The sequence below is a fragment of the Chiloscyllium plagiosum genome, chromosome 25, assembly GCF_004010195.1.
Source record: "Chiloscyllium plagiosum isolate BGI_BamShark_2017 chromosome 25, ASM401019v2, whole genome shotgun sequence".
Classification (NCBI taxonomy): Eukaryota; Metazoa; Chordata; class Chondrichthyes; order Orectolobiformes; family Hemiscylliidae; genus Chiloscyllium; species Chiloscyllium plagiosum.
In genome coordinates this window covers 11,481,527-11,496,320 of record NC_057734.1, presented here as the reverse complement: position 1 = coordinate 11,496,320, position 14,794 = coordinate 11,481,527, and the positions used below count along the sequence as shown (strand labels likewise).

Here is a 14,794-nt window from a genome sequence, read left to right as displayed (position 1 = left end):
GAACCACTTGACAACTACTGGCATTCTTTCTGTGAAATTGAAGGAGGTTTAGTGAGAGTAAGCCACCCTGTCCGCATTAGATGAAACTGAAAATTGCAGAGACTTTGGCAATATGGGGAGTAGGGAGTGCCAGTTGAAAAAAGTACACTTTTCAAAAATATAACTGAGTAAAAAAGGTATCTAAAGAAACAGATAAGTTGCAAGCAGAGTTTTAGTTGTGACATTTCATACCTCAGGTACTAACGTAGACAGATGTGTCACCAGTGCTGGGACTGACATTATGTGCAGAAGAAAGGAACGGAGCAGGTTGTCTGAGAAATGGGCAGCAACCACCGGGCTGGAAAAAGAAAGTAAACTAACTTTTAAAAGAAACATGTGAATACAAATGGATTAAACCAAAAATATCACACAGGGAATTCACAACAAAGAAGCAGATCATTTGTCCCAACTAGTTTATGTCCAACAAAATTCTCCTCTAACTTATCATCTAATTTAACTGGTATATCCTACTATTTCTTTCTCCTTAATTAGAGATTGAATTCTAATTAGAAAACACTATGGTTCAGATTTTTCCAAGGAGCAACAATCATCATTAAATTGTTGCTCTGTTCAAACATCCCCCAACCTCAAATCTGCATTACAATTTCTTCCCCGAACGTCTCAGCCCACTTTTCACAGACATGTACAGTGCAGTGATTCTCAAAGAATTTTATCATAATGCTATAGATTCAGAGGGAAGTCAGGGAACCCCACTTTGCTGCACTAGCTTAATTAATGTCAATGAATGGGTACAGTGTATAGGTGGGCAAGGTGGCAGACAGGTGAATGGGTAGCTGGCAGGTCAGGCAGACAGAAGACGTGTAATTGGAGAGGGGTGGGTGTAAGCAGATGCATGGACACAGAACTTCAGAGACATGTTTGGTTGGGGTGGGGGGTGGGGTGGAGGTAGGGAGGTTGGGGAGGTGCACAGAGATATGGGATTGCAAGTTGCCTGTGCTGGAGTTACTCAAGAATTAGCCTAGATTTTTCTGTCTAACATTTCCTGGTTTACTAATTTGTTCAGTTCCACAGAATTAGCCCAAGTCTCCAACTGTGATGCAGAGTCTAAGATTTTCAAAGAGGATCCTGGAAAGCAGAGGAATTGCCATTGAACGTTGAAATTTCCCTTTAACTCTGAAGTAATTCAGAATATCGGAACTTCTGCACGATTCCTGTATGTAAATCTGGTCATACATCTGGTCTTCGATGATCCAGAGACAGGAAGATTTGGGCAAATTTTTCTTCACAAATTAAAATGATAAAACATCTGTGATAAAATAGTGTAAGGTGCTTCAGAGATATTATACAAAATGCACTGGATTTACTGGAGGTGATGGAGACTTGCCAGTTGGCTAGAGAGCCAATGGGAGGCCCACATAACCTCTTTATGGGAAGGGCAACCAAGTTAAATTCCAGTCAGGGGTTTAACTGGACAGAATTAGAACTTGGCCAGGATCAAGGGCCCTGGGGGGTAGACATCTCACTCACTGAAAACCTCCGGCCAATCAGATGCCAGCAGCTCTATTTAAAGGTGGTATCAATGAGAAGGCAGTGACTGCTGCCACTACAGCATTCACCCACGGCCTCACTGCTCAGTGATGTCAGGTGGGTGGAGTCATAATGTCAGCAACACAGGCCTGAACAAGGGCCTTCCCACCCCAGGAATACATAAACAACCTGCACAAGAATGCTCATTGATTCCCTCGCATGATGAGATCTCCCCATACACTGGATTAATGATAGTGACACTAAACTGGGTACTAATTGCTGAATTAATGTCTTTAATGTCATTGAATGATCAACCAACACCACAATAGAACAATAGTGTGTCAACTTAAATTACACATCCAAATATTATACTCTAATTTATTAATATGCTATCTCTAGAAAGTTGCAATTCTTTAAAAAATTGATTATTGTGCTACCAAACAAAAAGCATAATGTGAATTTTATTGGCATATTATTTGTGTAATTTTTGTTAAGGACATACAAGTAGTGACTGATTAAAAACTTGAGCAAAGAGACTTCTAGGAGTTGGCTCAGGAGGAGGCAGACGTTTGTAATGTTGCCTTCGGCAATAAATCTGACATTAAGTAAAAGATTGACATAGGATTTCTCCTTCATCAACTGCTTCTGAAAGAATGAAATATGAAACTGCCTGGTAAGCACTTCAGCCCGTATGGCAAGTATGGATGTTTACTGAGCGTCTCATATGCAGTCTAACAGACTAAGAACTAAGTACCAGAGCCTTTCATTGGCTTGCATGGAATACTAATTTGCTGTAGTAATATTTGAGCAGAGATTAGTAGAAAACACAAGCTTGTTTATCTCATTAAGTGCTCCAGAAAATAAAAACAGAAATTATTTAAAGTTCCTTAATCTCCTTGAAGGATTGTAAGCTGCTCTAAAATAACTTGAGTTTGAGGTATTAGAACTTTATACAATCTGTTTTATCTTGGTCAATCTTACTTCTTCATCAAGCTGAATTTTAGTTTACAGCTCATTTTATGTGGTCTGGTCATCAAACAGTGAGACCAGTAGCTAGAAAATACGTGCTAGTCCTAAAATGCAACACATTCAAAAAGAAGAGCATTGTTTATCATGCAGCCTGCAATGCCAGAATATTTAACATTCATATTAAACACACAGGAAACATGGCTTTGCATCCAGAAGCTATCAATCTGTTAGGCAGGAGAGAAAATAGCTGGATGCACCCAAATTGGAATAGCTACTTGCACAGCAGTAGATTGTGCACGAGAACCAAAAGCTCTTGAATAGCAAGTCCCATTTCAACACCAGGGCACATCCAGATTTGAATTGGATCTAAAGCAAAATCACTTGAGCTTTTTGTTAACCCCCACAACCTAGACAAAAACGTTGCAAAAGCATGATTCAGCTAGTACAGCTACTTACTAGAAATCAAAGGATTCTGGAGATCAAACCATACTCTAGCACATAATCTCCATGATTCAGGTAGCAGTGTCCTGTTTGTTAAACCAAAATTCTATCAGTATTCAAAGAGGGCAGGGAGTTGTATCAATTAGCCATTATTACTTACTCACCTACCACTAAAAACAAATTCATGATCATTCACTACTATTTCTAGGATCGTGCTGTGTACAAGTTGGAGTGCAGGCAAACAGAGTGGCTATTTCAGATGTGATTCACTGAGAATCATTGTCTGATGTTACTGGAAGATAGAATAAGATGGATAAAAGAGAGTTACTATTTTCAAATGCCTTGCTCAAAGTTTACCATCAAAAATGGTGTAATGATTTGCATCAGAATAATGGGATTTGGATTCACACCAGTGAATTTCCTTGAATAGCGAACCTCAACAAATGCCACTGGGCACAATTTCAAAATGCAAAACAAGGATAGGAAGGCAAGGAAAAATAAATGAATTTTAATACAACTCCTTATTTGTTTAATGGAAGATGGGTTAACCCTCCCTCCTAAAACCATTCTCTTGTCTTTTATTGGAGAACAATAAAAGGTGAGGCATCAAAAACGATTCCTCTGCATTCTACAGCTGAACAGACCACAGATGTCCAGAGGTAGATGAAACCACACAGTTACAACTTGAAGAGCTGGGCCTGCAAATGGCCATTAGCTATACTGATGTACCAATAACAAAAGGAAGAATATTTGTATCAATCTAATGCTTGTAAGGGGTACAGATAAAACACTCAAATAAGAATTTGTTTTTGCATTGTTCATTTGCCTCTCCAAAAAGATTGATGAATCTATAAGTGTTATTTCTCTTGTTGAAAGCTTAACTGCCATCTTTATGGCAAGCTTACCAGAAATGAAGTTTGATCTGAAAGTTCCTTACCGTAATGCAAGGGTGAAGATGGCTGTTAACGTTCCTTTAGACAAAGAAGGTTTGGATCTTGCCAGTCCATTTGTTAACAATATCTGAGAATAAAGAAACTTATTCTTTGTTACTAAATTAAAGACTCTGAATACTATATTTTACAGTCACACAGTGAAATCAGCTTTAACTTGTGCATTCCTGTACAGACAGACTTCAATTCAAGCTGCTGTATTCTGATAGGCAAGCCCAGTTTTAGCAGGTTAAACTGATCAGCCTTGTTGGTCATTAAGCGTGGTCTGAAACAAACAACCAACCCATAATGTCTCACATTAGGAAGCAGACTGTAGCGCTGTAGGGATAGTGTGTCTGGCTTGCAGCAACTCAATAAGCTTCCTTTGAAACCTTCCAAGTCCACAATCTCTGCTGCCTAGGAGGACAGTAGGTGTACATCTGTCACTTGCAAAATTTCTCTTCAAGCCACACATCATCTTGGCTTACAACTACGTTAACATTCCTTCTTCATCATCAAGTCAAAATCCGAGAACTCTCTGCCTACTAGCAGGGCAGATACACCTACACATGACTGGAGTGGTTCAAAACGACAGTTTATCATCAACTTCTCACAGGTGATTAGGGATGACGAAATAAATGCAGAGCTTGCCAGCAAAGCCCGTATCCCAGGAACAAAAAACAGCAAATTGAAACTCTACATGACAATTTCACAGCATTCTCTTTGGAGACCCTTTGACCTGATGATAGGATTTTTGCTCCTATTAGGTATTCAGGCATAATATATTTAAAAACAAAATTCAGTCCCACTCCATCTTCACAAATTAGCTACAACAATTAGGTTTTTAAACACTAATTTTGAGCAGCATTTGTGAACAAACCTGTAGTACTGTGTAATATCCCTTTTGATTGAGATGACCCATGATGTTTGCACAGATGTGATTCATGGCAGGCCTCAGGACTTCTCCTGTTAGCAAGGAAAATCAATAGTATTGGTAACATGAACAAGTTCACTGAATCTCCAAGTGTGACATTCTTAAACATGATTTAAACCAACTCACAAATCGAAGACTACTATTTCCAAGCTATGTTGCCTGCGTGACAGACTAAACCTATGTACAAGCAAATTACACAAATTACATATCAGTAAATGTAGTGCCCTCTACAAAACATTTAGTTTTAATTCTCTACTTGTGCTGAACGAGCAATTGGAGCTCTAAAATGTGTGTCCAAAGTCTTTGAGTAGAGGATGGAAGTTGAACAGCTCGAGTTCTCACTTCTGATCTAACTCTCGAGTGTCCTTCCTGAAAATACATATTGGGCTACTGGATATGGATAGTTCTGAACTCAGCTATGAAAAACCTGGTAATGCACCCCTTCACAGAATTAGTTACTTTGATAAAACACCAGAAGATTGATAGTCACAGGTGAAGTGCCGGAAGACTGGAGGTTGGCTAATGTGGTGCCACTATTTAAGAAAAGTGGTAAGGATAATTCAGAGAACTATAGACTAGTGAGCCTGACCTCAGTGGTGGGCAAGTTGTTGGAGGGAATCCTGAGGGACAGGATGTACATGTATTTGGAAAGGCAAGGACTGATTAGGGATAGTCAACATGGCTGTGGCTTGGATTGAGTTTTTTTTGAAGTAGTAACAGAAAGGATTGATGAGGGCAGAGCAGTAGATGTGATCTATATGGACCTCAGTAAGGTGCTCGACAAGGTTCCCCATGGGAGATTGGTTAGCAAAGTTAGATTCCATGGAATACTAGCCATTTGGATACAGAACTGGATCAAAGGAAGAAGACAGAGGGTGGTGGTGGAGGGTTGTTTTTCAAATTGGAGGCTTGTGACCAGTGGAGTGCCACAAAGATCAGTGCTGGGTCCACTATTTTTCATCAGTTATATAAATGATTTGGATGTCAGCATAAGAGGTATAGTTAGTAAGTTTGTAGATGACACCAAAATTGGAGGTGTAGTGGACAGCGAAGATGGTTAACTCGGATTACAATGGGCCAATGGGCTGAGGAGTGGCAGATGGAGTTTAATTCAGATAAATGCGAGGTGCTGCATTTTGAGAAAGCAAACCTTAGCAGGACTTATACACTTAATGGTAAGGTCCTTGGGAGTGCTGCTGAACAAAGATCTTGGAGTGCAGGTTCATAGCTCCTTGAAAGTAGAGTCGAAGGTAGATAGGATAGTGAAGAATGTATTTGGTATGCTTTCCTTTATTGGTCAGAGTATTGAGTACAGGAGTTTTGGTTAGGCCACTGTTGGAATATTGCATGCAATTCTGGTCACCTTCCTATCGGAAAGATGTTGTAAAACCTGAAAGGGTTCAGAAGAGACTTGCAAGGATGCTGCTAGGGTTGGAGGATTTGAGCTACAGGGAGAGGCTGGATAGGCTGGGGCTGTTTTCTCTGGAGTGTTGGAGGCAGAGGGGTGACCTTACAGAGGTTTTATAAAATCATGAGGGCATGGATAGGGTAAATAGATAAAGCCTCTTCCCTGGGTTTGGGGAGTCCAGAACTAGAGGGCATAGATTTAGGGTTAGATATAGAAGAGACCTAAGGGGCAACTTTTTCATGCAGAGGGTGGTACGTGTGTGAAATGAGCTGCCAGAGGAAGTGGTGGAGGCTAGTACAATTGCAACATTTAAAAGACATCTGGATGGGTATATGAATAGGAAGGGATTGGAGAGATATCGGCTAGGTGCTGGCAGGTGGGACTAGATTGGGTTGGGATATCTGATCGGCATGGATAACTTGGACCGACAAGTCTGTTTCCATGCTGTACAGCTCCATGAATATATAGTTTTATAAATGTTAGATATTCTCCAGCACAAGTCAGCATCTTCAGAAGGGCGGGGGAAGAGAAAATTAGAGGGAAGAAAAATAAGTTGCATCAAAAAAATGTGCATATGGGCTTGTGATAACATTATGCATCCAATTCATTGTTGTTCTGATTCCCTTTACATCAACAGAAATAGAAAATGTGATACTCTTTTCCTACTTTTGTAGTTGGGCTGATAGAAGAGAAAAAGCAATTCTTCAGAGGAAGGGGAAACAAATGAACTAAAATCACTGCAGTATTGTTATATAGGAGTTAAGCACAAGCTTGAAAGTTGGACATATGAGCAGATGCACTGATCAACCAAAATCCAAGAGAAAGGTGAGAAATACAGAACCCACAAAAAAAAAGTCAAAAATAGATAGGAACTAATTTCCTGCATCTCAAAAGTCCAGAACAAAATCTATTGACGAAAAGGTCTAGTTATTGGTTAATTAATGCAGGAATTAACACTATAGAGGTTGTTTTTGCCACTGACCTTTCCCTCTCAGTATTTTCCAGGTTGTGGTGTCTGTGAATGTGACCAGCATGGTGAGATACAATGTGATGAACTTACAGTCCTGCTGAATATCAGGCTGCAATAAAAAAAAACTTTAAATATTTCCATCTGTTAATTAAATCCTTAATTAAGCAAAACTAATTTTAGCCAATCCATTTACTAAATTAAATTCCAAAAGACAGCTGCTCTACTGCTTTCATGATACATGAATACCAATTTTAGTTTTAGCTGACATCTTAGTTTACTTCTTTCTGTTGTGAAACAACTGAATTACAGAAGCAATACATTACACATGTTGTTTAAAATATACTTCAGTGAGAATGTGAATGACATTTAAACGACAGGAGTACCTGGCTCAGTGACAGGGACCCAGAGGTATCTCAGTGCAAAAGAAAATGCTGGAAAAACACCCTTAGTAAATACTCATGTCTATTGCCAACAGAAATCCTACAGATTACAACAAGGTAATAATTATCTTTTGAATGAACAATTTAGTTTCAACAGCAGTCTCCTCCTCTCCACACACAGTTATACGTTTACATTTGCAGTTTTCAATTTACCTTCAAGTGCTTCAGAAACTCACAGCAGAGCCAGAGGAGGTCTTTAACTTGTTTTATCCATAGCAGGGTGAGATCTTTGGAGACTGCTAATGACACATACCAAACCTACAAATAGCCATGAGATTTGGAAACATATTTAAAATGGAATCATCAGTCGATAATCCTGTTCCAAATTAAAATTGAGAACACTTGAGGAACACAAATCCATTATACTGCTAAATATGTACCAACATATTAAAAAGAAAATTGTAAGTGCATAAATTAACTGCATTGTCCAAATTTTGCTTAACGTTCTGTCAATAGGAATTTGGTCAAAAGCAAAGGTGTCTATAAATACTTCATGCAATGCTGACTTGGGCTCTGTGAACAAATGAGACACCAACATGGTAAGATACAATGTGGTGAACTTGCAGTCCTGCAGGATATCAGGCTGCAAGGTAAAACTTTAAATATTTCCATTTGTCAATTAAATTCCTACCATACACAAACAACAAATTTGAGCCACTCCATTTGCCATGAAATTCCAAGAGGCAGCTCTTCTATTGCTTTCATAAAACATTAGTACTAATTTACACATAACTAACATGTTAAATTTAGTTTTAGTTGCGTAACAACTGCCACACAGAGACAACACATCATACATCAGTGGCTTAAATGCAATTGGTTTTCCTGAAGGTAGTTAGTTACAAACACACTTTAGTAAGAATATGTGGGGTATTTAAGTGACAGGAGCATCCGACTCAGTGATAACACTAGCACTACTTCTCAGTATTTTCTAAGTTCTAATGTCTGCACTATTATACATTGTGCCCTTTCCAAATTGCAACATACCTGTAAAATATTTATGGGGAAATAGGGATGGATTACAGACCGGTCATGGACACTGATAGAAGCAATCAAATTAAAGTTCCCTGAAGTTTACTCCTTCCCCTTTACTCCTTCCTAGAACATCTTGACACCAAAATGTAAGAATCCTACTCATTGACTACAGTTCAGCCTTCAGCACTATTATCCTCTCCAGACTGATTACTAAAGTTATCAATCTTGGACTAAGATCCACTCTCTGCAACTGGATCTTCAGTTCCCTGACCCATAGGCTACAATCAGTGAAGATTGAGGACAATATTTCATCCTCACTAACACTCAACATTGGAGCCCCCCAAGGATGCATACTCAGCCCCCTACTGTACTCACTGTATATCCATGACTGTGTCACCAAATACCAGACTAATGCCATTTATAAGTTCACTGATGACACTAGCATAGTCAGTCAAATCTCAGATGGCGATGAAACAGACTCGACGGGAGGTAGAAGACCTAGAAAAATAGTGCACTGAGAATAACCTAGCTCTCAATGCCGGCAAAACCAAGGAACTCATTATTGACTTTCAGCGGGATGTTACTCATGCCCCCCCTATACATTAACAGCACAGAGGTGGGATGAGTGGAGAGTGTCAGACTCCCAGGTGTGATCATCCACAACATGCTTTCTTGGACTCTTCATGTGGATGCACTGGTTACAAAGTCTCTTGTTCCTCAGGCAGCTGAGGAAATTTGGCATGATGGTGAATACCCTTGCCAACTTTTATAGGTGCGCCATCGAGAGCATTCTGACTGGATGTATCACTACCTGGTATGGCAAATGTACCATTCTAGATCGGAGACAATTACAAAGAGTGGTGAACTCGGCCCAGACAACCACAAAGGCTGACCTCCCATCTAGAATATCCATCTACCAAGCCCGCTGTCAAGGAAAGGCCACCAGCAATCTCAAAGATCCATCCCACCCTGACAATGCTTTTCTACAATCTCTACCACTGGGGAGAAGGTACAGAAGCCTGAACACGCACCAGCTGGTTTTGAAACAGTTTCTACCCTATTGTTGTTAGAATACTGAATAGACTCAAACTCTTAACATTCGCCTGTTTTTACTGCTGTTTACCTATTATTTACTTATCTATGCTATTTAAGCATGTGATCTGCCTGTATTACTCAAGACAAAGCTTTTCACTGTGCCTTGGTACATGTGACAATAAATTCAATTCAAGTTTATTAATCGAACATGGCAAATAAATTGAGACTAGACTGATGGCAAAGACCATTGGCTCTTAGTTTTCATTGACAGGTTGATGGCAACACGAATTGGAACAATATATGACGAGGAACTAAATATGATCGTTAGTCTGTAAGGTTGAGATCCGCATTGGGCAATATATTTATTAACTAAACCATAATAATAAATAAGTGACACATTTGAAATCTACTCAAAGAATACATACAAACCTTGGACTCATTCTCTACTTCCATGCTGTTAAGGATACAGCGACACAGCTTTTGCAGTCTCTGAAAAGATATAACTCATTACTCAAACAACCTATGCAGATAGAGAATAGAGTAGTATATGCACAATACTCTTAGCCTTGATAAATAGTTTTCCAAATTTCCATAGACAATGATTGATCTCCCATGCAATGACTAGGAGGATGAATTTTGCAATGCCATTGCCATACTTTGTACGTTTGGCAAAATCTCAACTCCCCAGTTTCTTTTAGCTTGTTGGCAAAAGTTGTCAAAAGTAAGTTAGTTTTGATGCTAGTGGAGGTTGTAAAGGAGCCTTCTTTCATTTTTAACAATAGGAAATTACACTTATGGCATTGGCAACTATAGGATGAGGTGAGTAGGCTATGTTCTTAATTTAATGATGGCTGGTAAAAGATGGCCTTACCAGGACCAATATCTGAGCAAGTGGGGAAACAATGAAGTCAAATTTGCAATTATAAATTCATAGAGCAACATGTTGATATTTCTTACAAGTTGTACAAGATGTGACTTCATGATTCATTAGTTTACCAGAATTGCGAAATATGAGAATTCTGTGCTCATCAACATGACAGTCTTTGATTTTGGGGAACAGAAAGGTTCAGATACTTGGTGTCAACAGTTATAACATCAATTAAAAGGACAAAGATTTTTCATCTCTGCCTCAACCCCGATCATAAAACTACATCCTGTAACGTAATGTTTTCCCTGCTTCTCAGCCACTCCTTTGACCTTGGAACAAATTGTCCATCTGTTTTAGCAATATTTAAGATCACATTAAGTGAAATATTAGAAATTGATACAGGATGACACACAAATGAAATCTGACCTCCTCTTAAATTATCAGAATAAAATTAGAACTTTATTTTCTTTAGCCCAATACTCTAAATTTCTAAAAGGAGCAACATGGCTGAAACAATAAACTAGTGAATTGTCCCTCCCCACCCAAGGTGACAGAACTGACTTCTGTCAGCATACTTACATCTTTATCTTCTTTCATGCGATACACAAACAGAAACTTCCTTGTGATTTTAAATATAGCGAGCGCACTTCTTTTTGATGAATTTGCTTCATAGGTATCAAAAAAATCATCAACTTCCAATCTGTAAAGGCAACAACACCCATTTAAACAATGATGAGATTTACAAGTGGCTCTCAAAAAGATGACACTTATGGTTTTGTTTTAAGATACGTAATATCAAGGCCTACATTGGTAAACATTGGTAAGGCCTAAGGTCTAATAGAGAAAGAGAAATAGCAGAGATTAAAGATGTACGACAGTGAATTTAAGTCACAACATTCTCATTAAACTAAGCAGCATCTATGAAAGGTGGCAGTGCTATGATTCCAAAAAATCTTGAAGACGTATTGTTCAGGATATCCAGATAAAAATGCAGTCATGCCAACAGGGTCCTTTTTAAAAGCTTACTTTTTCATTCTACTGTCCATTGATCATTTTCATATTTTCAGTCCATGCAAAATGTGGACAACGCCACAGCCAAACTAGACACTGATTTACCCAACTTTCCTGTCAACAAGTTTTACTAGAGAGTCGGATGGGAAGAACGTTCAATGCTTTCTGCCCTTGCTCCCAGTCTGGCCTATTATAACAAGCTCTTTTGAGGTCAGTTAATTTAAGAACCAAACTACAAGGTCTTCTAGTTTGGAAAGACTATGCTACACCAGGCATTAGGGGCTTTGGAAATTTATGCAGATTATAACTGTTATTTGAATATGTAATATTTTTAAGTTTGAGAAAGCTCAGTTCTAAACAGTCAAATTACTCATGTGTAGCTCATTATTCCCATTCGTGAATAATTTTAAATTAACTGAACCAAACAAAACCATAAGTCCAAGGTCATTTTGATAGCTACCTAACACCCTTTTTTCTAACAAAGTTATGTGATTTCTTTTGTCTTGTATACATTTTTCACTTGTTGAACTTGCTGTTTTGTGTTTCATTTCTTGGTTTCTGGAAAAACTTACTGTATTTCTTTGGTCGAGGAGTTAGCGGACAAGGGAGGTTTACTGCTTGCTCAATTTCCAAAAGGCATTCAATAAGATACTGCACACTAAGCTATGTAATAATAGCCGATGGTGTTGGGGGTAGTACATCAGCATGGATAAAGGAGGCTAACAAATTGAAGACAGAATTAGAACAAAGGGAGCATTTTCAAGATGGCAACCTGTGATTGCTGCAGGGTCGTAGGGATCAATGCTGAAGTCACAATTATTTACAAAATATTAACGACTTGGATGACAGAAGTGAATATACTATTGCTAAGTTTATGGATAACACAAAAGTGGGTGGGAACACAAGTAGTGAGAATGACAAAGCGGCTGCAGTGCAATATTAACAGATTAAGTGACTGTGCATAAACTTGGCAGATGGAATGTAAGAAAGTGCGAGATTTTGACCTGTAGCAGGAAAAGAATATCTGAATATTATTTAAGTAAAGACGTTCTGCAGAAAGCTGCAGCACAGATAAATTGGGGTCTTCATGTATTAAACAAAAAAAGCTTGCATCCAAGTTCAGCAGATGGCAAATAGAATGTTGGTTTTTATATCAAAGGGAATAGGGTATAAAAATAGGGAAGTTTCTCTACAATAATGTTGGGCATTAGTTAGACCACAGCTTGAAAGCTGTGAATAGCTATGGTCTCCTTATCTAAGAAAATGTATACTGGCACAGGGTACAGAACAGAGAAGGGTCAACAGGTTAAATGTGGGTATGGAGATACTCTATTACAAGGAGAGGTTGTACTTATTGTAGCTAAGAAGAGAGACCTTATCGAAACATGGAAGGTTGTGGGGGCACAGTGATTAGTACCAGGGACCCAGGTTTGATTCTTGGGTGACTGTCTGGGTGGGGTTTGCACATTTTCCCCGTGGCTGCATGGATTTCTGCCAGGTGCTCGTTTCCTCTCTCAGTCCGAAGATGTGGATCTACCATTGTCAATTGCCCTGCAGAGTCCAGGGATATGTTGGATACGTGAATTAACCATGGGAAGTGCTGGGTTATGGGGATAGGGTGGTCTGGTTGGGGTGCTCTTCAGACAGTCACTGTGATAAGGGTCAGATGTACTCACTATATAGGACTTCACAGAATCCCTCCAGTGTGGAAACAGGCCAGTCGGCCCAACACGTCCACACCACCCTCTGGAGAGCAAACTACCCAGACCATTCCCTCCTACCCTATTACTCTATATTTACCCCTGTCTAATGCCCTAATCTACATATCCCTGAATACTATAGGCAATTTAGCATAGCCAATTCACCTAACCTGCACATCTTTGGATTGTTGGAGGAAACCGGAGCACCCGGAGGAAACCCATGCAGACACGGGGAGAATGTGCAAACTCCACACAGATAATTGAACCCGGGTCCTTGGAGTTGAGAGACATCAGTGCTAACCACTGAGCCACCGTGGCTCAGTGGGCTGACTGGCTCTTTCTGCATTATAGGGATTCTAAGATTCTTGGGAGGCTTAACAGGAAAGATGCAGACAGGTCATTTCTCCTTTTGGGAGAATTTAGGACCAACAGTCATAATTTGAGAGCTGGAGATCTTCCAGGAAGCTAGATTATTAAGAATATTCCAGGCTGCGATAGACAAGATTTTTAATTAATAAAGGAGTGAAGGGTTATGGGGAAAAAGCAGGAAAAGAAGTTGAGCATTAATTGCAGAGCAGACTATAGTGTCAAATGGCCTGCTTTAGCTCCTACATTTTATTATCTTCTAGCTTTCCCTTGGGCAAGTGTGCTTTTATTAAAAACATGTGGGAGACACCCGGGATTTACACTACATGTTGGGATATAGCAATGGGGGCCAGAATTAAAAGGCTGAAAACTGAGGCTTTAGAAGAATTTCTGCAGGTTTGAGTGTCTTAGATGGTCTTTGCTTCTACAAAGCTCACAGATTTTGCTAAGACCTTGACTATTTTGACTTTTAATCAGGAATTTGTTTATGTTATCCTATTATTTCAAGATTATTCTCTGCCCTCTTATTAGCCTTTTGAACATCACATTGTTACAAGTATTATTGCAAAATAAAACAAAATTGACCTGATTTCTCGAAGCAGCCGACACCGGCAGAGGTACCTCCTGACGAGTGCCTGAATCTGAATAGTCGCTCGTTCACGCTCCTTCTGCCCTTTCCTCTCCTCTCGTGCTGCCCGGGCTTTGTCCAGAAACTGAGTTTTGGAAGTTTGTGTAGTGCTAAACATTGCTGCCCCTGGGAACAAAGTAACAACAGAATCTTTAAGAATTTTACTGAAATGCTAGTGCTCAACAGCAGAACATGAGATTCTGAAATGGTGTTGATCGCTGAGACCAGAGTGTTAATGTTCGTTTCTTCAATGCATGCTTCAGTTACTTCCAATTTAAAGCCTCATGAAGCCTCTTCACTGCAGTTAGCATACTGTCTCTTGGTACCAATAGGAAACATAAGCCTTTTGACCCTCTCAAATCAGAGCTGGAAAATGTGTTGCTGGAAAAGCGCAGAGCAGGCAGCATCCAAGGAGCAGGAGAATCGATGTTTCGGGCATAAGCCCTTCTGCAGGAATGAGGAAGGTGTGCCAAGCAGGTTAAGATAAAAAGGTAGGGAGGAGGGACTTGGGGGATGGGTATTGGGAAGGTGATAGGTGGAAGGAGGTTAAGGTGAGGGTGATAGGCCGGAGAGGTCGGGAAGAAGATTGCAGGTCA

General features: G+C 39.6%; 1 protein-coding gene across 1 annotated transcript in view; it reads right to left on the bottom strand.

Annotated features, from left to right (window-relative positions):
* ube3b (ubiquitin protein ligase E3B) overlaps window positions 1-14,794 on the bottom strand; it is a 56,958-nt gene that overhangs the window by 34,495 nt on the left and 7,669 nt on the right. The window contains exons 3-10 of the mRNA XM_043715495.1: window positions 14,156-14,324; window positions 11,073-11,193; window positions 10,055-10,114; window positions 7,772-7,876; window positions 7,191-7,287; window positions 4,747-4,832; window positions 3,875-3,957; window positions 232-337 (exon numbers count right to left, since the gene is read on the bottom strand). Of these exons, the coding sequence (XP_043571430.1) occupies window positions 232-337; window positions 3,875-3,957; window positions 4,747-4,832; window positions 7,191-7,287; window positions 7,772-7,876; window positions 10,055-10,114; window positions 11,073-11,193; window positions 14,156-14,316 (819 nt within the window). The 5' untranslated portion in view covers window positions 14,317-14,324. The remainder of the gene's footprint in view (window positions 1-231; window positions 338-3,874; window positions 3,958-4,746; window positions 4,833-7,190; window positions 7,288-7,771; window positions 7,877-10,054; window positions 10,115-11,072; window positions 11,194-14,155; window positions 14,325-14,794) is intronic.